This window comes from Scomber scombrus, chromosome 14, assembly GCF_963691925.1.
Source record: "Scomber scombrus chromosome 14, fScoSco1.1, whole genome shotgun sequence".
Classification (NCBI taxonomy): Eukaryota; Metazoa; Chordata; class Actinopteri; order Scombriformes; family Scombridae; genus Scomber; species Scomber scombrus.
The window spans coordinates 11,291,670-11,314,667 of NC_084983.1; the positions used below are offsets into that span (position 1 = coordinate 11,291,670).

Sequence of the window (22,998 nt, forward strand, 5' to 3'; positions counted from 1 at the left end):
ATTACTTCAAAAGGAGTTGAAATTGTAGCAGCACAGATATCAAAATCTCAATAACAGTTTCAACTAAAATTTAATATGACCCTCTTGAAAGCAGGATTTACTGCAGGATTCAGGGATTAAAGAGAGTGAACCCTGCAAAATTGCCCAGGAGGAAATGTGTACAACAGTGAATTAAATACAATAGGAATTCAACACTGCTATATGCAGGTATAGTGCCTGAGAACTTCGAAGAACCCCTCTGGATTAGAGTAAATTAGTTTCAACTGAGTGAATTTAATAAATGAAACTGCCTGAGGGTAATTCAGGGATTATTATTTTGGACTATGGGGAGGGGGGGGGCGGTTACATGCCCAGAATACTTCACTTTATGCAGTAAATTAATGTATGTTTAAAGTTGCATAGTCATAGTAGAGAATTGGATTGGCAGCAGTCTGCAAGCCCTACTGCATGACCTGGCCTATGAAACCCAGTCGTACATGATAGTAAGGCCTCACCGTTTCCCCACCAGACCTGTAGTAGCCTGCTGCATGTTTATCAACCTAGCTACCGAATTACACTTAAAAGGCAGATCAGCTGACCTGCTAAACGTCTGTAGGACGCCAACAACGAACGGGAGCGACCACTGTTATAAAACAAGGCGTTTATTAAATAGAAACATGCGAAAATGGAACAAGACAGCGATAAGCGATAAACAAGAAAAGTTGCTCTTTCAAGAGGGGTGGGTGGCCCTTAAAAGGGCCTTTGGGGTGTAGTTATTAGCCTGCAGGCTAGTACTCTTGAGACTGAGAGGAGGCCTTCTTTCCCGCCTTGCCGGAGCTCGGTGCGGACTGACCGGTCTTCTTGGGCAGGAGCACGGCCTGGATGTTGGGCAGGACGCCGCCCTGGGCGATGGTCACACCGCCGAGCAGTTTGTTCAGCTCCTCGTCGTTGCGCACAGCCAGCTGGAGGTGACGAGGGATGATACGGGTCTTCTTGTTGTCCCTGGCGGCGTTACCAGCCAGCTCCAGGATCTCAGCGGTGAGGTACTCCAGCACGGCGGCCAGGTACACAGGTGCACCGGCACCAACTCGCTCAGCGTAGTTTCCTTTGCGGAGGAGACGGTGCACACGACCGACAGGGAACTGCAGGCCGGCCCGGGAGCTGCGGGTCTTTGCCTTGGCACGGGCCTTAGCTCCGGTTTTGCCTCTTCCAGACATTGTTAATTTGATCTTCTGTGATACGACGCAGAAATCAAAGGTTTCCAAACGAGTAGGAAAAGCAGTAGCCTCACAACCTGGATATAAACCCCACGCTTTGTCCCGCCCTAAAACGCAATTGGCTGTTTGAGTGAAAATAGCTGAGTATGATTGGCTCTGAAACAGTAAAGGGAAGAGGAAGTCGGACACTATCCGGGTCTTCAACCAAATAGGATAGGCGCTCTAGAAGGAAGAAACGTGATTGGCTGGCTGGTTATTGTGACGCAGAGGGGCGGACATAGAGGACCAATCCGGTGTCTTCCCTCCAGCTTCAAGTTTTTGGCGCTTACAAAGTCTGCAGTAACACAAATGTAGTGCAGCTGCAGCAGCTCGTGCACAATTGATACTGCTTATCACGTAGACACAAGCACATTTCCAGTTTACCAGTAAAGCTCGGTCATGTTCAATCTAATTTGTAAATCTTTAAGTATAGGTGGCCCCTGATGATTTTGAATTTGAAGCCCCACAGAGAGGATACTACACTCATCATGAGCAGATGTGAAATACATCTGTCAGACCTCACTTTGATGCCTTTTTATTCAATATTAGACAACGACAACAGGGTCATTTCAACCTCAATGCCTCTAACAAAAGAAACTGGTATTTACAGCTAAAAAATAAAATGCCATACCTTCAAAAACTGAATAATGCACATTAAAATTGATAAAATGACAAGTTATCCAGAGTCAGCTCCAGATTGAGGCTTCAAAAATAATTTATTTTCAATAAATTAAACATTTTTTAAATATAACAACAGAAATAATACATATCTCAAATTTTGCAGTTGCTCTCTGTTTCACGCTCCAGCCATATATACAATGTGCCTTTGGACAATGAAGTGGCTTTGTTAATTCTTTTCAGCATTTTGACTTGGTTGTAGTTCTGTAAAGCACGTAGTGCATGTCCATCACAGTTCTTATAACAGCAGCACCTCTGTTACCCATTTTAATAGATATCCTTTTCATGATGCAGAATAAACCTGAAAATGTAATCAAAATAACTTAATTTGGTTGTTCTGAAGTCACACAATGAATGCAGTTGTTAAACGTTTTTTTTCTTGCAGTAAGTTAAAAGGTTTTTTGTGTTCTCTAACATAACACAAACATATGTACATTTTTACATTCTGCATCTATTATTTTGCCTTTAAAGGATGCAACACATTACTTTGAATCTTAGCTCCGGTATCATGTCAATCATATCCAGCCCTGAGTATGTCCACTCCACACATCACTGTGTCGCAAACTTTGAATAAATGTCAATCCTTTGCTCCTGAAGCATTTCTAAATACTTCCTTGTGACTTCATAGTTGAATTTCTTCCAATCTAAACTACAGCTTTGCTGTGATATTACCATTGATGTGAAACTTACAATTTCAAAATGGATAAATAATGCTGTAAATGTTAATACATGATCTAATTTTTGGTATGATTTTGCCTGCAAGCAATGCGAGGCATTTTATATGAAAGCACAATAGATGCAATCTTGCTGCACAGTACTGATGGATATTGCAATAATTTAATGTCCATACAAGTATGCTTAAGTCTTAATAATGTATCCAAATGCACTTTTGAATTAATTGGAGTGAATAATAGAATGAACGACAGCAGGACCTGAACATGTTTTTTTGTTGTCAAAATTCAACACTGTCAAAATTGAATTTTAAACTCTGCCCAGAAAAGTCTGCTAGAAATCCTTCAGTTTGTATTACATTGACACTGATGATCTGATTTGTTGTTTTAATGACAAGTCTGACTTATTTTGAAGAGAGGGTTGAAGTTTCATAGGCAAACTGAAATTTCAATGATATTTCACAGAAAGCACTTTTGTAAAATAAAAAGTACAATAAATCATCTTTTTCTGCTTCTTTTAAGATACAACATTGAACAACATTCTAAACTCATGTATAAGCAATTATGAATGGACATAACTAGATTAAGAGTGTTTTTTATTGTTAGCTTAAACTATGTGTTTAAAATTACCTCCGCATGGAAAAACACAGCAATGTCTATTTTACAGTGTAATGCAAATATGATGACTCAGTTTTTAAGTAAAATAAATAGCACTTGTTTCATGAGAACCACATAATAATAAATTACCTTTATACAACCCAGGGATTTTACATGTGCTGTTAAAAAAAAAAAAGTAAAAGTCCAAAATGCGACCATTAGCATCATACTACAATTCTATATCATGAAATAGTTTTATAGTATTTCAACCATCAGTCACAATAAAACTATAGTTTGTGTTCAAATGCAAAGCATCTCTCCACACCAAGCAGCAGATTCCTTTATAGAAATAAGCTTCATAATCATTTTTCAACTTCAATGTAATTAAGCCTAACTTCTGTACTGAAGGTGCAATCATTTCTCTCCAGAGGAAAGCCCTCCCAGAGGTATCCTCCTTTTGAGATGTACAGGCGACAGCCCACCTGGGGATTTCAACCTGTCAAAGACTGGTATCTTGTAAATGTTTAGTTGTTCTTCTGACAGTTATAGCAGGGTCACGCAAGTCCTACCCCAGCAATGGTAATCAGTTATCCAGTGAACTGGTTCCTCCATTGGTACCAGTGGTTTTGCCTTTTGATTTGCCTGATGAACGGAAAGAGAAGCGTTTGATGAGACGCCGAGAGAAGCTGCCAGACTTTTTACGGCTGCTGGTTGCCACAGCAGCAAAGTTATTGCCCATGTTGGAGATGTCTTCATGTGATTGGCTGAGGCAGGACTCCTTCTCTCGATGTCGTCTGCGGAACAACAGCTTCGTTCCACTCTGAAGGAAGCCCACTGCAGGAAGCAGACAGAATAAGTCACTACATTAAAGAGGCACCAGTCTGTTTAATTAATTAATTTACTGATTTCATGTCACAGCTCGAATGATTGTTTTTTTTTAGCACTGATAATTCCTTTAGAGACCAGTGGTCTGGTTGAGTGTGTGCTGCAGCATGGACTCCAGGGGGCAGTAGCAGGACTGAAGTTTAGTCAGTCATGTTATACGGCCTTTAAATCAGTGATTGCTCAGTTGAAGGTTTGATGTTATGTAAGCCTGTAACAGATTTGTTTGCATCATACATAAGTTTATGTGAGGATTTATGTATTTCTAAAAGTACAATCGAACACAATAATGACAAGCCCTCAGCTGAACTCAGGCAGCTTCACAAAAACAAATAGGCTGCCTTTACAAGTGTAAGAACAGATGAGTACAAACAGGCCAAATACACTTTGCAGAGGACCATCAGGGTGATCAAACAGAAACAATCCATGAACCTGAAAAATAATTTACATTTAACGACCCAGGTGCTGTCGGGAGAGGACTGCAGACCATCACAAAACCACAAAAAGAAAAACCCCTCACCACTTTGACAATTATCACCTTGCACACCACTTCAGTTTATTCAACAGTAGATTCAAATCTTCTCTAAGTCTGAGCTTGGTCCCTCATCACCCTGCCTTCTACTTCAAACCCCCGAGCCACCCAGCAATCCTCCATGCTTCTCTTCTACAGACCCCTCACCCCACATTAATATCGCTGAGACACATCAAGGCCATAACAGATCCGCACATGGACCCCCTGAATTTGCCTGCCTTAACAAGTCAGTGTAGGATACCATCAACCCGAGCCTCCATTTCCCCCTCCAGCACCATGACTTCCTAAACTGATAGACCAGAATCCCGTTTGCGTTTAAACACCATCCAACCAGAGCTGTGCCAGCTGTGCCTGACGGGATCTTTCAGCGGATGTTCAGCTTTCTGACAGATAGGACTAGGAGGGTGCTGGGTGCTGGAGGTGTGCGTGAGGATGGGTAACATCCTCATGCACACCTCCAGCACCCTGACCCTCAGGACCAGAGCCCCACGGGTCTGTGTGTTCTCTCCCCTGCCATTCACCCTTTATAAAAATGACTGCATCTCGACCAGCCCCTCTGTTAAACTCTCAAATTAACACGTCTTAACACTAAACAAGGCAGCAATTTAATCACTTCCCTCACTTTTATTTCTCTGCCTCACCATCAGTCAGCACATCAAATGGGAGAAAAAAGGTTCAAGTTTCAAAAATGTAATCTGCCACAGGGAATACTGGTGCAGTTTTACACCGCCATCATCTGGTGCATCCTGATTTCCTCTATACAGGTCCCCTGACCCACCTAGAGAGAGAGGGACAGGTTGCAGTGCATCTTCCACTCTGCAGAGAAAATCATTGGCTGCAGCCTGGTTTCCCTCCATGACATCCACACCTCCAGGGCCAGGAAAAAGGCTAGAGGCATCCTGGCTAACCCCTCAACCCCATCCACCACATATGCCAGCCCATCCCCTCTGGGTGGAGAAACCAGATAATTAAAACCAATACCACCAGACACAAGAACACTTTTTCCCCCCATGCACCATAAAACTTATTAGTAAGTGTAACTCCCCCCTCATCATACAGACCTGCTGCTATCTGCCCCTGCACCTCCGACTTTATCCACCGCCTCTACCCAGCGTCATCATAAGTCTGTAAGTCAGTGTTTGTTTCATTTTGCTAGATTTTTATTTATTAGATATTTTATTGAACCCACACAGCGTAACAGAGTCCATGTTATTTGTTTGACTTTTTACTGTATGTGTACTGAATGCTGAAGGCAAATTCCTTGTACTTCTATACTTGGCAAATAAATGATGCTTGAATCCTTGAATGTTACCTTTATGGTCTTTGAGGCTGCGGGTCTCCAAGGCACCAGTGGAACCAGTATCTGATTCCACATCATCCACAGATGGCCGCTCTGACACATCAGAGGGTGTTGTTTCATCCGGGTCCTGGTGATGCCCCGCCCCGTAATGGTTGCCATGCATGGCTGCGTCCATGGCTGCAGCGTAGCCGCTTGATAATGCACAGTCATCTTCTGAGAGCGGAACCTGATGAGCAGTAAATTGAACCATGCATGCAAAAAAGTTAGCATGGTAATTAAAGGGTTATTTTGTCAGAGGCAGAGAAATGGGTGTTGGGATCTGCTTAAGATGAAAACCTCATGTTATGACTGTCATTTTAAAATAAGCAATGTTCTTTCTTACACTTTCAACATCACAACACTAACACACCCTGCTGAAATGTGTTTCAGGTCTCAACTGCAGCCTTTAAGGCAAAATCAGGTCAATAGACTGCATAATGTGATCCAATGGAGGTCTGTGACTCTGGACTAAATTTAGATAAAACTCATTTTGCCTGGCTCCATGTCATTATATTTTAGATTCCCTAAAAGTAGGATTTTTAGACTATGCTTAATGCTCACTGATCAAGTATTTGGTGTGAAGTTTGGTTAATCATCCGAAAAACTAGCTGAAATCTCATTGATAACACTACAAACACTGAAAATGATCAAACCAACTTAAAATATATACTGTACTGCAGGTAGAATAATGAATAGAACAATACCTCCTGACTACTTTTTTGTTTTATCAGTGATGGCAGAAATTTTACAAGGTACTACATGTAACACAATTTCTACTCTCTGACCTTTGACACACCCGAGATGATCAGTGTGCTCCTTTTTGTTGGTGTCTTCCGCGCTACTTTGGACGCGGACTCTGTCAGCTGGCGGATGGCTGTCTCTGCAACAGGATCCAGGCCATTCGAAAGGCGGCTGCCCACTGAGCACAAATATATCAATCAGCATTGTAGAAGTGAACTTTTTTTTTAAAGTTACAAACGTTGAATACATGTTTGCTGCAATGAATGATAGTGTGAAAATGTGTGGTTTATTAGAAATATATATCAAACAAAGAACATTATTTTGATGTGTTAATCAGACTGTTTTGTACGTTTAAGCAAGTTACCTGTGACTTAACTACACCGAGGCTCTTTTAAGCAAGAGTACCTGAACATGGAGTGAATGCTGCCTGTTGAAAAGTTTATCCTTCTCATCTCGTGTTACACTGCTGCTTGTTGCTTATCCTACTTTGCATCTGTTATGTAAAATAATAGGTCTGGCTTGTCATTCTAGAACTCACTGCTGGGATTGGGGCTGCTGCTGCCTCTGCTGTCAGATAGGATGGTGGGTTTCTTCTCGGTCACTTCCACTTTGGAGGGGGAACACATAGGGGAATCACCTGAAAAGCATCATAACTATTTTATCTCATTGTTAATATTGTCACAACCTTATTTTTCTTATTGGCTTGTTTGTTGCACACCTACCACGTCACAATATAATAATTCCTGCTGAACATTTACCTGGACTGCGTTCCAATTTCAGTCGAGACTGGACAGTGGTCACAGTAGTGACGATGGTTCCATCTGGCATGATGGTTCGGTCCACGTCGACTTTCTTGGTAGGGGTGAGCGAGGAACGAAGTGGCAAAGCATTAAGTGTGCGAGGTTCCTCTGTTTCCACATACAGAACCTGGAAGAGTAAAAAAAACAACAAAACATTAGAGAGTCAGATGCTCCTACAACGTCCACTTTAAGAGACTTCACACTGTTAATCTAGCAAATAAAATGTGTCCTGGGGGTGGAGGTGGGCACTTTATTTGAAATGACATCTGGACTGCAGGGGAAATATTAGATGACTAATCAGTGGGACATATAACAGGAGGAGAGGTACAGGAGATGTTCTATCGAATTTACATCTTTTGTTAGAGAGTAACACTGAATGTACCAATATGATTATCTTACATAGATACTGCAGATGTTTTGGATAAAAAAGCAAAGAAATCTGTAGATTGCAAGAAGTAAAAAAAGGCAACAAGTAACCCTAACAACAACCCCTAACCTGGCTGAAAAGACTAGAAGAGATCAGCTGTAAAGACATGACAACAGACTATGTATCAGCTGTTGTACAACACTCTCTTCTTTTGTTGTTTCTTTGTTTCCTTCCAGCTTGTCTGATGTTAGATAATACACTGTGATGTAACTGTTCACTCCAGAGCATTACAAAAAGTTTGAAACATCACCTCTGCTGTGATGGTAGCGTTTGGCGCCAGGCCGTGTCCGGGGCTTATTGACAGTGTATGTTGTCCGGTAGGAACTTTGTGCTGGAGGTCCAAGGCTATGGAGGCGTGACCATGCAGGAACTCTACCAAGATTCAAAGAAAACACACGTCTTAACATATTTGTACCAACAGCATGAAAGCTGTTCATTAACTGTAGTTCTGATGCTGCAGTGGGAGCATCTCCTGACATTTTCATCCATTCTAAAATGCTAACATAAACCATTACAGTGAGTCTGCCAACAGTGCATTTTAGCCATTAAAGGTTTCGCTTAAGAGGTCTAAACATTCCTTCTGATCAGGTTTCTGAATAGCAGCCAAACATAAATTGCTATCGAGCTGCTACTTACGTTCCTTTCTACCGTTCCTCTCCAGAAGTCTTATTCTCAGCTCTTTGGTTTCTGGGCTCAGCTCCCTTCAACACACAGGATACAACTCTGTTAGAATTAAAGTGAAACCCCACATCTACATTCACTGGAAATGTTTTCCCAGGCTGGTTTTTCCCCTTATGTCGGCATGAATGCACACAATGATGACACATGAACAGCCGTTTGACGTCACAGATGCTTCCTTACAGAGTCATTTCTTCACTCCATTCCAATGGGATGTTCGGGTTGCTGGGCGCAGACAGGAAGCAGGTTGTCCTTTCTGTGGAAGGTTGGTCCAGGCTCAGGACGCAGCACAGCTCCCCCGATCTAGACCCCTGACCTGCAAACACATCAAGACACAGTGAGACCTCGGCAGACTGAAATGATCTAAAGCTGAGAGAATATATCTGACCTTTACTTAAGGTTGCCCTGAGCTGCCGAAGCAGCAGGCGTCGCACCAAGACGCTCTGGGGTACAGAGTTTAATCCCACCGATAGATGATCCATGGGAGCCTGAGAGAGTGCAGAAAGAAAGGTGCAGAGCTCAACAACAAAATCACTTTAAGCACAGGATGTATAGCATCCAGTCACAGTAATGCATTTATTTCAGTCTTATTGCTGTGGTTGCTGTTTGCAGTTAAACAAGAGAGAAACATTTCTCACCAAAGGACTGGAAGCACAAGTCTTGAGGTTGAGGACCATGGCTGGCTGAGTGCTGAATAGAGTATCCTCTATCAGTTCTTTAATCATGTCCAGGTCTGCCTCACCCTCAGTGCTCTGAAGAAAAGAAGAAGAATCAACAGACTACTCTCTAATGATAAACCCCTATGTGTTGTAACAGGAAACACAAACTGAAGCTTTTAATTAAATGTGTATATCTGATATCATCTTATAATCAAATAATATAATATAATATAATATAATATAATATAATATAATATAAATTAATATAATATAATATAATATAATATAATATAATATAATATAATATAATATAATATAATATAATATAATATAATATAATATAAATTAATATAATATAATATAATATAATATAATATATTATATATATTAATAATATCCAAGAAAAACAATTAGGATGTAATTGATTACTCTTGCTTTAGTCTGAGACCAATTTCGTTTGTTCAAAAAACATTGCATTTTTAGGGGGATTGAATCCATCCCAAATTTTCATATTCATATTTGTCTTGACTAAAAAGATCAAATGTAGACTTTTATTCTTGTTAAGACTCAGTGGGTATCCATAAAGGCTTTCTTCAGTAATGAAAACAATGTTTTTCTTTACTTAACTAACAGTTGCTATCTCAACATTCAAGAATAGCATTTTATGACCAATGACCATCATTGGTTGACTCACATGTAAAATATTACATGTTAAATCTTAATTGACAGAAAGCATGAACATCTTCTCTGTAAAAAAATAAAAAGATTGTGCATTTTCTTTTTAAATGAGTGGAACCTTTTAGTTCACCCTACAAGAAGTGGGCATATCATATTAGTGGTATCAATGTCAGATCATCTCACCTGTCTCTGCAGCTTGCATGGCGACAAGGTCAGAATAAATGATGGCTGTTTGGAAAGAGTCCAAGACATCAGCAGTCCCTCGTCCTCCACCTCTTCCAGACACACAACCACCTGATGGAGACAGACAGGAGACACAGGATTGGAAAACACATCAGACAAAGAAACAGACAGCAGGATAACAGGCAAACTTTGATCGCTACAGTATTATATCAAAGGTGCTATGTGTGGCATTTTTACATCAATAAATACTTGCCACACTATTTAATTTAGAGGTCTATCCTAAAAAATTGGGCAGCCTCTAAAACACTGTTTACATAAGAAAACCACAGGCAAACTTTAGCAGACAAACTGTGGGATTTCTTTTTAACACAAAACATGAAGAGGGTCCTGCTCTTCCAGTGCAAAAATACACATTTCTTGTTATGCTAGGTGGTGGAAGGATCGAACAGATGTCAAAATATCAGTAAGAGAGAAAACGAACACAGCCATGATAGGAAGTCACAGAATTCGTGGGAACTTGGTTCTTAATCTTGTTAAATATTTGATTTTTTTTTAAGTAGGAAGTGACTGGTCTACAGTGAAATGCAAGAAGGTTCATTTAATTGATGTAATGAGAATTACAGTGAAGGCAGGACCAGTAAATGTGATTTACGGGTAAATGTACAAATTTGAATAACAATGCAAATGTTGCTCTGACATTCTCATTTGTTTTAGAGGCTTGCCCTCAAATGTGCAAATTGTGAAATCCAGGTGGTGTGCTTTTGTACCTTTGCCTCCATAGGTGCTATATTGATCTGGTAAGTATCCATGGAAACGGCAGCTGGTGACTGCTGGGTGACCGTCACAGGAAATGTCACTGTGTCCACCTTACATTTACAGTGTAAAACCTGTCAAACAACAAAAGGCTGTCAAAGGAAGAATAATGGAATCGGAGATAACAAAAGTAAAACTCACTCACAGACAGCATCAAGATCATCCTCATACCATCATATCTACTCTTTGACTATTAAAATCATAGACTGTAAAGATGGACGACATTTGACAGCTCCTCAAAAATTAAGCTAAAACATCTTGTCCACCCCCTGGTCAATGGCTGCAGTATAGGTCATACCTCCTTCCCCCCCTCCATGATAGTGGATGGGACATGAGCCAAATTAAAAAAATCAAATACACATCAAATAAATTCCCAGAGATGCTATCTGTCATTTAAGGTTTGTATCAGCACATTGATGTTTGTCCAAATGCTCATTGTTCTAATACGTTTTTTTTTTTTTGTATTAGTTATTTGATGATATAAAAAGGGGGTGTGTCGTCATAATTGACAGCTGTGACAGCCACTTTCAAACCTTAATCAGGCAGCAGGATGGCTGTCATCCTGCCTCCAAATTCTACTCCCAGAAAGGAGATATATTGGCTTCACTTTTGTCGTCCATATTTATACACAGTCAATGATATAAATCCACTGATTTTTCTGTTGTTGAAGAAAATCTAGATCTTGACACAGTATCAGATTTTCAATCAGATCAAATTTGTTATCAGATTTTCTGGCATGTATTGCTCCAATAAAATGTTCTGGCTTTAGAAGTTAACCCTAGTTACAGCTGTAACGAACATTTACAACAAAGTTTACTCACCATACGGTGTGATGACTGGTCAGTGCAGGTCACGCTATCTATTGCGGAGGCAGCAGTAAACTGGAGACTGCTGTCAAAAGTGATCTGGATGGAGCTCTGGGAGAGACAGAAGAAGAAAACAAACATTTGGAATATTACATAAATGAACATGAAATAAAAGAGGAGAGACACTTGGGGATGATATAAAAGATTTTTGTACTGTAGTGATACAGTCTTTAAAGTGACTGGCTAGCAGTTAGTCATAATCCTCATGGATCTCTTCTCAATTAGAGAACGAAACTGCTTCTGTATGACTTGAACTAGAATGCAAATTAACTGGGGCAATTTATGAATTTTAAGCATGTTTTGTATCAGACGTTGAAGAACTTGCAGACTGTCGCATGAACTGTTGATCACATCATTCAAATCACACAAAACAACACTTAAAAAATAAAACTATCAACAAATGTACCGCAGGCTCTACTCCAACAAACTCACATCTTTCCAGAAACATAAACGTTCCCTTAGGCAAACTTACAAACTACAAAATGGAAGTGTTAGGTCGGATGCAGAAAAAACCATGAAGTTAATGTATTGTGGCAAAGTCAAACTGTGACTGAAGCTTAGGCGGCACTGTGGATTTGTGCATTCAGATGAACAGTGCCTGAAGATACTGGCAAAAGAATTATTACGACATATGTTTGACCAAAGGCTGGTAGGGAGTATATTCAAGTTAATATGAGGTTTTTGTAATAACGCAGAAGTTTCATTAAAATGTGACTCTTTTAAGCTGCTCAGAGGACACTGTGCTTCAGCCTCTATTATCAAAACTGCCTCCGTCAATGCTTGGTCACAGAAAAGCAGCTTTTACTCTCTGAGTGTTGGAATTGGAAGGCACCCTTAACAAGAGGAATTAGTATCTCTGTAGAACAACAATTCACCAGAACCGTGAAAACACCACAAGGGCCTACTATCACTGCGTGTGTGCCAGAGGATCTGTTTCACTGGATAGCTTAATTGGCTCAGGAGATACAAGTGAAAGAAAACAAATCCCCTATTGTCAGGGCATATGTTCCTCTCGGTCCAAGTCCAATCTCTATCAAACACAACGGTGGAGGCGGGGCAGAGGTGGGAGGATGATGTAACCAAGTTTGTGTGTGTGTGTGTGGGTGTGCGTGCGTGCGTGCGTGCGTGTGTGTGTCAGTGTTCCAGCCAGAAGGGCCGGAAGCCAAGTGCAATGCTGCAAGCTTACGTAGTTTCCCTGGACCAACACTGCAGTCACATGATTACACCCTACAACCGGCTGTGTTTACTTCGGCTGGCTGGAGCCTCTGAAACAGCTCAGTCACCCAACCGTTCATTATACCCAAAGTGCAGAACAAATATGATGCGATGTTTTTCGGATTGTGTTGCCTTCGCAGGGTTCAGGGTTGTGTGTGGCTCACAGATGCGTGTTCCTAAAAGGTTTGCGTCCCTGCAGTCAGACACCACTGGCATCTTTGCAATGAGGCTAATTAGAATCATTACAATGATGTGAGTGAATCCTCCTGAATGTCAGTGGTTTTTTGGGACACCCGGATTCTGCAAGAATGAGCGTAATCAGAACTAATAGAATTATGTTAATATTTAAACTGGGTTTTTTGGAATTTTGCCTTTATTAGGCATCTGGGAGTGTGTTAGGATCTGTGAGCATGGTATGACATGCATGACATTTTATTTCATGTTTGAAATGCTAATAATCCATGACGACCTTAAAATTTAGCAAAATTGGGACACACAACAGTGCAGGATTGTCAAGATGAGTCAATACATTCTTTAATGTCTGAACCCATGCCTGGAAGTTGGATCATCAGATTTTTATTTCCATTGCATTTTTGTTATTTCTGCTAGCAGCATGGTTTTTAGGATGCCCATGTTGTGGTTCCCCACTTTGGTCCAGACTGAAACATCTCTACACTTACTGTAATCAGTTTTCCTGACCTTTCATCCAGCACAGTCATCAGGTCAGCTGTACATTGTGTGCTAATCAGCAAATGTTAGTATGCCTACATGCTAAACTACAGTACTAAAGTACAGCTAATCCATAACAAACATTTTTGCAGATCACTTTAGGACACACATCAAGACAAGCTTCTCTCGATGTGTCCATGAAAATGTTTGCAAGCCTGAAGCTGCGTTCAGACCAAAAGCGTCTGACGCGAAAAAATCGCTTGAATCGCTTCTATCGCGCCGCTTGATCATAAATATACATTTTTGGATCATCGCTTCATTCGCTTCATTCGCGCTTGTGACGTCGGGAGAAACTCGCCGCTGATTGGATGTCGCGGCGCGATGCCGCCTGAAAAGTTCAAATTTTCCAACTTTATTCGCGCCGCTTCAGACGCTTGATTCATTCATTCATTCGCTTCAGACGCTTCATTCGCGCCGCCTGATATAAAATCGCGTGTGATCGCGCCATTTACATTCATTTTCTATGTGGACTTGCTGCTCAATTCGCGTCAGACGCTTTTGGTCTGAACGCAGCTTGAGAGATTAGCTCATCAGATTTACAGTGTGTGTGTTGTTGTTGAATCAGTTCCAATTCTGGCATTGCATGTCTTTGAGATTACGACAGTGCCGGTTAAACATTTTGAAACGTGCATGTCTGGAAGTTTGGCTTGAATGGTATTTGACTGGAAAAATGGTCTAATGAGGCAAAGCATAAAACATTTAACTGGTCGTAGGTTTATAGGTTTTCTATTCCCCACAAAAAGGATCCGACTGGCTTTTTGCGTAGCCATCTGGTGCACTGTGGTGTTGCGTATCCTCCTGGCGAAGGCCACAGAGCAGGCACTCCTAGCAGCATAACCGCTTATTTGTCCTTGTGAATCACTGCTGTTCAAGTGTGTATGTGGAGGGTATTTCTGGAAAGAAACAGATCCTGAGGACATCTATGGTGTCACTTCAGGTTTGTCAGAATCACCCCCTTTGGGTCCGGCTGGCTGAACGCCTCACAAAAGCATGTGGGTCAACCAGAAATACATTCCCCCTGTGGCTTTTGTTGACCCTCCTCTTCTTTTCCTGCCTTTCTTTTAGTAGTGTGTATCTGAGGTTCAGTTTACACAAGTGACAAAACTTCATGGTGGTAAAGAACTAGTTCTGAAGTAGGTTTAGTGATTTACAAAACACATAAGAAAATCTACTGTCCATAATGTAAAAGTGTTAGAACTGACAACATTTTATGCTGCATGAATGCAGTTTTTATACATTTTGGAGTGATGGTCCCAAAAGTGTCCTAAATGGGTTTCCCAATTTGATATTTATCAGAGACCAGAGTCTTGAAAAGATTATATTTAGTCCAACTAAATATATTCTGTAAAATAGCAACGTGGGAGATTAATGCTTGCCACAGAATTACTGTAAAAAATTATAATACATTTTGGCTGTTAAAGCAAAACTGGCATGTGAATTTGCATCTCATTAGCAGCTGTGAGCGAGGGACAGAAAGGTTTGTTTTCTGCACTATCATACCAAATGAATGCTGGGTGCTTAACGTCCCCTTTCCTTAAGAAGAAATCTACTTGAGCATAATCACAGAGCATTAATTATGTGAACTGTGGTCTCTGGCTAATCACCAGGCTGTTTATAATTGCAGATCTTGAATGGACAGGGAGCTTCCTTCCCTGCAGATGCACACTCGTCTGTTCTATTAGTCCTCCTCTACCACCCACCGAACCCAGTGACGATGGCTTGACATAATGTGTCAGCTGCAGATGCACACACAGCCTGGCGATGCTATTATGATCTACAGGTCTGAAGGGGCCAACCAGTCCAATCCTTCAAGCCTCCTCCACAGGCTAATCCAGCGAGAAACATCTGAATGGCTTCATATCAAGTCCCCTTGCCAAGACAAGATTATATCCAGAGGCTTCTGCAGTGATACTTCAGCAGACAGACACTTCCTCTGGATAAACAAATGAGTAATGAAGCGAGCTGCATCCAGAGGTGTAGGAGGGAGACCAAAAAAGACACCATGCGCTGTTGGGGTTCGCTTTTTTTCTGCTGCTGAACAGATTGTTGTTACTGTGTTAAACCTGCTCATGTTAAAGTTGAACTGACACTGTGCAAACTACACTCACAGCTTGTGTTTAAAGCACATTAACCACCGTTTAGAGCTTAATCCGATGATGTGATGTTGTGACTGGTATAACAAACATTTAACATAGTCGTGTTAATTGTACAAGAGTTTGTCTAGTGACCTGTGTATGTTTATGCAGCAGGTGGAGTGGATGTCCTTCTATTGATATGACCACATATAAACAGCTGCGATGAAGCCAAGGGCCAAATCCGTTTATTACAGGGGCACATAGATAGTGAGAAAGGGGGTGGGGGTGGGGTCTTCTTGGCAACAGTATTAGTCACCATCAGAGGCGGTACAGTAGACTTGACATATTTCAAATCCGTGAAGAACCCAGCTGCAATGCAAGGACAGCGCTCAACCACTCAACTTTCACCCCGGGGTTGTGATTCTCTCCTCTAACCTATCTCTTAAAAAACAATGCAGTTGTAGAGCCATCAAACTCACATAGTGTACTTCAAGTGTTGTAGTCTTTCCTGTATTTTTTATGTTATTGGTCTAGTCCTACCTAAATATCAAGAGCGCCCACTACAAACAGAAATAGAAATGCATCCATTAGAGTATAATGTTGTATATAGTGTTGCTGCTATTCCCCATGTTTATGTAACCACTCCCAATTTCCCTGTCAGGATTCAGACTCCTGAATCATGTTTTAGTCTGGTCTTGTTATTTTGAATGCTGGAGTTCAGGGGTCAGGGTCAGGTTTCCCCTCAGGAAGGAGTGTTTTGCTAAAAGAATTAGTGATACAGCATGAGCTGTAAGCTAGCACTGTTTACATGGTCCCCCGTGAGTACTGAAGTGTTGCGTCACTCTCTGCTGCAGTGAGCAGTCAAGAAGGCCGAAGAGAAAAGGACAGTCAGACCTGAAATGAATGTGAGCTACAGATATGCACATCTTCATGTAAGACTGATAAAAAAACTGCCAGGTCACCAAGCACATTTTCATTCATATTACTGTGAACAGCTTAACTCACTGAGTGTAGTTACCCTTGCTTCCAGTGAATATCATGTTACACTCTTGAGAGCGACCAAGTCTTAAAAACCCATGATGTGAAAGGTCACACTTAAAGGCAACACCAGCCTGCATGTCATATTAACTCCTTTCCTTTCATCATGCGTGAATAAAGAGTCAATTGTTTATGTAAGACATTGTGACAAATTGTGAGAGCTTGTAAGACTTTCAGGCAGTGTGAGTGAGCCATTTATAATAGGCTGACAGCTCTGGAAGGATCTGCACACTAAATCAAAGCTCTCTTTAATTTCATTTGATAATTTTCGGCCAACTACAGTTCGTTCTCAGGCAAATGGTGAGGTTTGTTAGAATATGGCTAAAATTGTTTATCATGGTGTATGTCATTTTACATCACACATTTGTGATATATAATACATTGCCTACAATGGCCCAATACTTCCACAGATATAAATAATAATAATAATAAGGTAACTATGATTATATAAATAGTAAGGCTAATAGCTGGACCTGAACCCATAACCACTTTTAAAAATGGCATATTTGTTAATTCCTCCATTTTTGATGACGAACTGTATAATTTGGCCTGCAACTAACAGTTTTTATTATAGCAATTTTCATATATAGTGGACGTATAGTTTTGGAATGATGTTTTTCAACTGCAGTGCATTGTTTCTAGTATCATGTATCATGTTGGGTCTCACATGGAGAAAGGAGAAAAAGCATGTGTCATTCACTAATAAAAAGCCACTTTATTGCTTTGCCCAACATAATGGGGCCTGCAGAGGGAAGGGTTTTACTAAACCCTGTTTATGAATTAACTTGGCTTTATTTGGATGAATTTCAACATAATTATTTAAAGACCTTAAAGAAGGTACTTAAAGAAGGCATCAATCTTAAATGCCAGGGAAGTACTTGGGTTAATGCCATAAAGGATTTGCATGCTAATCCCCACATGATGATGACAGTGAAGCTGTTTCTTCATTGCGCTGGGGGGGCTCGTGTTTTGCTGATGTCGAAACATCAACATGAAATGCAACGTAGAGGAGAACAAAAGTCTTCAGGACCACAGTTTGGGCCGTTGCTGTAGTGTCTGTTTTTGAAGTGGCCACAGCAACACGCCTGGCAGGTGGCAGGTGCTTACTCTATGTAAGAAGCAAAGAATGTGACATGACTTGCTTGAAGCCATTTATTACTTGCCATATCTCCACAAAACCCCCACAGCAGGTTTTTCCAGTCAAGTTTTCAGGGAGGAGATGGAAAGTCAGAACATAAGGTGAACTGAGTTATAACAAACAAGACAAGGTCAGTGTCCTCAATCACAAAGCCACCCTGACTCTTAGATTACATCCTGTAGCTATATCTATTTAAAACAATGTTTGTCTTTCATATTCTCAGTGTCAAGTTCAAATCAGTACCATTAACAAACTAGAAAAGGTGATTTGCATATGCCCCAGACACATTCAGAACAACAGATTACTCTGCATGCAGACACAATGGCTGGTAGATATTTTATTGTGATGAGTGAGCTCGGGAAGCCTTGGCTCACACTCTCAGTTCACAAACTAAACGCCACATGGACAAACAGACGTGGACAGCTTGTCTCTGTCTCCTCTGCCACTGACGCATTTACCCAGTCTGGACAATTATCTTACAATAAACATCATATGACTTACCACTGGAAGGTTAAAACCTTGTTTCTTCTTCTTTCTAGTCTGCTAACTGCATTTTTTTAAGTGTTTCGTGAGTATAAAGGCCATACAGTCATAGATCAAACCCACAGAAAGCCATGAAGGCATGAGGTTCTTACAATAAATCAGGATGATGCTTAAAAATATCCATTGCAGCCCTCTTTAAAAAAAAAAACACAAGCCTTTAAATTCTACTTTCTACAGCAAGCCTCCCTTGTGTATTTATTACAGCCAAAGGGTGATTTAGAATCAAATTACCAGTTTTATTCCTAACAGAATAACTGTGCTATGAGCAATTATAGCTAGATTGTATTGTGATTTATTTTTCCGACTTGTTTGAGAGAAATACAGCATGTTTGTCCTCTGGAAACCCCATTAAGATCTTTTTACACACTCCAAGGCTCACCCAAAGTCACTTCAGTGTTGTCGAGTTTCTCTTGGTAACTGATAGCAACAAAGGTCACATTGGATCATATAACCATTGGGCAATTGTAAGATAACTAAGCTGGCATACTCCCATTTACTACCATATGTGAAAGAGATGCAGCTCCATAGAATCACTGAGCTGTCTAATTACCAGCACAAAAACGAAGCTACTTAACCCTTTGATGAAAACATAAAAGAGAAAAGCTCAGTGGGCTTAATGCTGCATACCAAAACATATGTGGTATGCAGAGATAATACATAGTATCTTAGACCATGAAGGAATCTCATGAAGAAGTGTGAATATTAAGTTACCCCAGTCTTCACGGCTCTGTGAGATTCTCTCATACTGGTTAGTGTTCTTTTTACCATCAGCACTGTGTATGTACAGGACAGTAATGTTTACACTCTCTAATGTATCCTTCTCAAAAGAATAAGGCAATGTACTCCTCATTTTTAATGAAGGTCCTAAACAAGACACAAAGACTATGCAACTTTAAAGGGATAGTCTGACATTTTGGGAAATACATTTCCCTTTCCTGCAGTGACTTCAGTTGCTGGGCAACCAACAGAGACTCCCAAGAAGTCACTGACCCGGCCAAGAAATGAGTCCAGCATGTAACTCCCAGTGGTACCACAACTTTGTGGCTTTTGTACGGATTAAACAAACCAGATATAACATGTGGATTAGCTTTAGAGGTGCTGGAAAGTGTTATTTTTCCTTTTTGACAAAGCCAGGCTAGCTGTTTGCCACAGATTACAGTAATTAGGCCAAGTTAAACACTTCACACTTCATGCTGAGTGTGCAGACACAAAAAGTGTATCTATTAGGGCTGCAAATGACAATTATTTTCTTTTTCAATTAATCTGTTGATTATTTTGTTCATTAATCAATCAATTAGTTGTTTGGTCGATAAAATGTCCAAAAATGTCCAAGAGTATGTCCTCAGATGTTTTGTTTTGTCCCAACAGTCATCACCCAAATATATTCAGTTTACTACCATAGAAGGTAAAAGAAAACCTTAAAACATTCTCATGTGAGAAGCTGGAGTCAGAGAACTTTTCTTCCTTGAAAAATGACTCAAAAAAAAATGAACTGGTGATTATTTGATAAGTTGTCAACTAATCAATTAATCATTGCATCTCTTATATCTATGTTCTCATTTAACTTTATAGAGAAAAATGGCATACATTTACATTTATTAGTAGCCTACTAAAGCTGATTAAGCAAATGTGTGCAAAATCACTAAGGCTATTGTTGCCTGTTTATAATGATTTGGTTTAAACTTGGTACACAGACAGCCATTAGCCAAATAGATGATTTAATTTGATTATGATGGCGGTGAAACATGAATTTCAATCCTTTTGAGTGTGCAGAGTATGTCTGACATCTTTTTAATCTGGTTGCTAAAAACAGGCAAAGAGCAGCTTGTTAAACAAACACAGGCATATTCATTGTATCATTAAGCTACGACCAAAACCAATATGCAACAGCTGCACCATCACTGAACGAGTATCGCAAAGTATTTACTTGAATATGTGAGAGGAAGCCTTTCAATCAGCTGAGGTGAGGTGACCCTTTCTGTGGATTGATCTAACCCCTTTAAACTCCCCACCAACTCATCTCTCACTCAACACACACACACTATCTAAGTGGGGGGTATCTCTTCTTCCAGTGCTCAGAGGAAACATCTGACTGTGTGCTACACTTTGATTCTAAGATCAAAGCAACCGTTTTCAAAGGAGAAAGACCTTTACAAAGTTACAGTAAGCCTCCAACATGTGCCAGACTACCAACAGTGTGGAGCGCTGACCACACTGAAGCCAACAGTTCTGTGTGAAGCAGATACAGCAGCACCATTTTTAGCTGTTTTTTCACACACATCTCAATAACACCGTCTCAACAGCAGCTCAGACTGGACTGGTGGTTTGGTGACAAAATGCGATGCAGTTATTCATTCCGACTTAAAGGAGGCTTCAAGGCTTCTATTTTAAATGCTGCAGATTTCATATAATTTGACAAATGCTGCTTTATCACTGGTAGGAAAGGTTATGAGCTGCAGGAAAGGTGAGACAATCTTTCTTCTGTCTAGGATGACAGGATCGATTCTGCCTCTTCCTGATGTGATTGAACACCCCTACATCGCCCCCACCTCCTACCCCTCACCCTCAGGCAGAGCTATCAGACTATTTATATGAGGTGTGGGTGTTCATACTGTGGCTACGCTCACTGGTCATAACTCTTTGCTCTTATGTGCATTGATTCAGAGCTGTTACGCAAGGCTCTACCCCTCCATCCTCTTAACGATTAGAGACACTCCAACTCCCGCACCTCCACCTCCCTGCCTACACACACTCTTCCAGCGCACATGGGCACACCAACTGCATGAGCCCTTGCTTAACTATGTATGCCTCTGCTTAGTGGAGTAACCTTAGGCTTAAGCTCTTCTACTCACTGCTGTCATGTTTATTCAGTCGTCATCTGCATATATGATTTGTGCTACACCTCCTCCCTTTAACAGTTTAAAGATCCCATTCAGACCTGTATTAAAAATAAAAAGACTGTTTGGAACAATATTTAAATGTCTGATATGATTGTTTCCATGTTAAAATCTTTTAAATGACATCTAATCCTTCTCCCTCATTTAAAATGATATGAACGTGCAAATATATTTCATTTCAATTATTCTCAGTGTTTGTACACTGGAGGCTTCAAGTTGCCACATCACACTTGTGTCAATTGAACATTGGAACAAGATTGGCTCCAACTATTTGTGAGGTCATAAATCAGGGTTGCAGATTTTTAATGAGCACAGATAAACTTCCTCTTTCAGTAAATCAATGTGAAAACAACCTTCTAGTGTCAAACTCTGCACATACATCATTCGCTCAAACATCCAACTGGAGGAACAAGAAGAAAAACACATTTTTGAGTAGAAAAACTTACCCCATGCCTGCAAGCTTGCTCATTAAGAGCATTGACCCAGGTTCTCTGCCAGTGCTCCCTGAAGGACTTAAAGGAGAACAGGGAGGTCAGCAAGCCTTTAACCCCGGCCTCAGATGCTGGTCCTCCTCCCCGGCCTGAGCAAATCTTCAGCAGGAAGCCCCACACACCTGCAGCCTGGCTCTGGTGGAGCTGCGAGGGGGTGAGCTGCAGCCGGGCTGCTCCTCCTCTGCCCAGCTTGGCTGTCCTCTTGGCTCTCCACAGCCGCAATACGGTCAGAGAGTACTGGAGCAGCCATGCCAGCACAATGAGCAAGGAGGCTAGGAAGAGACCCACCAGACACAGCCAGCCCAACTCCTGGAGCTCCATCACCGTCTCCCGGAGCCTCTCATATCACCAGGTCCAGATGGTAATATCAGGACTGACAGTTAGCGGAGACCAGCCTCCTTTAGCCTGTGAGTGGTGGCAAACGGACAGTCAATCATCCAGCCTTTTGATTCCCACTTAGACGCTATAACTGAGTTGTAACCCAGAATACACAAGAGACGCGCAGAGATGGTGGCTATGACCGCATTAACTTTAATGTGCTTGTTTTAAGTGTCGTGTGTGTGTGTGTGTGTGTGTGTGTGTGTGTGTGTGTGTGTGTGTGTGTGTGTGTGTGTGTGTGGGTGCGCGCGCGCGTGCGTGAAACAGTGAAAATAGCATTAACATTACGTAGATATCTGAGGATGAATCGTGCATTACCAGAGAGGACGATGCAGCGCAGGTTCACACACAAAACTCAGCGTCGACACTCAGTCTGAGCTGTAAACCAACCTACCGTTTAAAGTGAGTGGTCCGAGCTGCAGGATGCAGGGAATCGAAAGCAAGTAATGGTAACATGAAGCGGGTTTCATGGCGATGTGAAGCGTTGCCCAATACAACTGTGTTTGTCCCTTGTCATTGTCATCTCTCTCTGCTGGCATCTACTGATTTAAAAGCACAGTCTTGAGCTCTCACTACAGCATCCAGTGGGTTTGAAACCTCCGCTGCTCTTGCCCTCCCACTGTAAGCAGTGTACAAACAGCAGCGGTCCACAGATGGCGCTGCAGGGAGTGAAAGCGGCGTTATTACTCTTTTACCACCCGCATTCTGAGAAGAC

The 22,998-nt window shown here is 41.2% G+C and overlaps 2 protein-coding genes across 3 annotated transcripts; both read right to left on the reverse strand.

Moving 5' to 3' along the window:
* Positions 1 to 644: 644 nt before the first annotated feature.
* Positions 645 to 1,286, reverse strand: LOC133993873 (histone H2AX). The gene has a single exon (XM_062432982.1). The coding sequence runs from the start codon at positions 1,194 to 1,196 to the stop codon at positions 768 to 770; it is 429 nt and encodes a 142-aa protein (XP_062288966.1). The 5' UTR covers positions 1,197 to 1,286; the 3' UTR covers positions 645 to 767.
* Positions 1,287 to 2,164: 878 nt separating this feature from the next.
* Positions 2,165 to 22,888, reverse strand: c2cd2l (c2cd2 like). Of its 2 annotated transcripts, XM_062432938.1 has the most exons (15): positions 22,678 to 22,888; positions 21,861 to 22,310; positions 11,735 to 11,830; positions 10,868 to 10,987; positions 10,101 to 10,211; positions 9,219 to 9,332; positions 8,969 to 9,068; positions 8,764 to 8,896; positions 8,539 to 8,603; positions 8,153 to 8,274; positions 7,434 to 7,602; positions 7,214 to 7,312; positions 6,720 to 6,853; positions 5,908 to 6,121; positions 2,165 to 4,015 (listed from the first exon to the last, which is right to left on the reverse strand). In XM_062432938.1, the coding sequence occupies exons 2-15, from the start codon at positions 22,224 to 22,226 to the stop codon at positions 3,765 to 3,767; spliced, it is 2,094 nt and encodes a 697-aa protein (XP_062288922.1). In that variant the 5' UTR covers positions 22,227 to 22,310; positions 22,678 to 22,888; the 3' UTR covers positions 2,165 to 3,764. The 2 variants fall into 2 exon arrangements, with proteins under 2 accessions (XP_062288922.1, XP_062288921.1); XM_062432937.1 differs by having other exon boundaries at positions 8,764 to 9,068.
* Positions 22,889 to 22,998: the final 110 nt, after the last annotated feature.

Coding starts and splice junctions, on each gene's coding strand:
- LOC133993873 (XM_062432982.1), bottom strand. CDS start 1,196: ATGTCTGGAAGAGGCAAAACCGGAGCTAAGGCCCGTGCCAAGGCAAAG.
- c2cd2l (XM_062432937.1), bottom strand. CDS start 22,226: ATGGAGCTCCAGGAGTTGGGCTGGCTGTGTCTGGTGGGTCTCTTCCTA. Junction 11,831..21,860: donor AGCAAGCTTGCAGGCATGGG/GTAAGTTTTTCT, acceptor TGTCTCTCCCAG/AGCTCCATCCAGATCACTTT. Junction 8,275..8,538: donor GAGGAACGGTAGAAAGGAAC/GTAAGTAGCAGC, acceptor GAATCTTGGTAG/AGTTCCTGCATGGTCACGCC.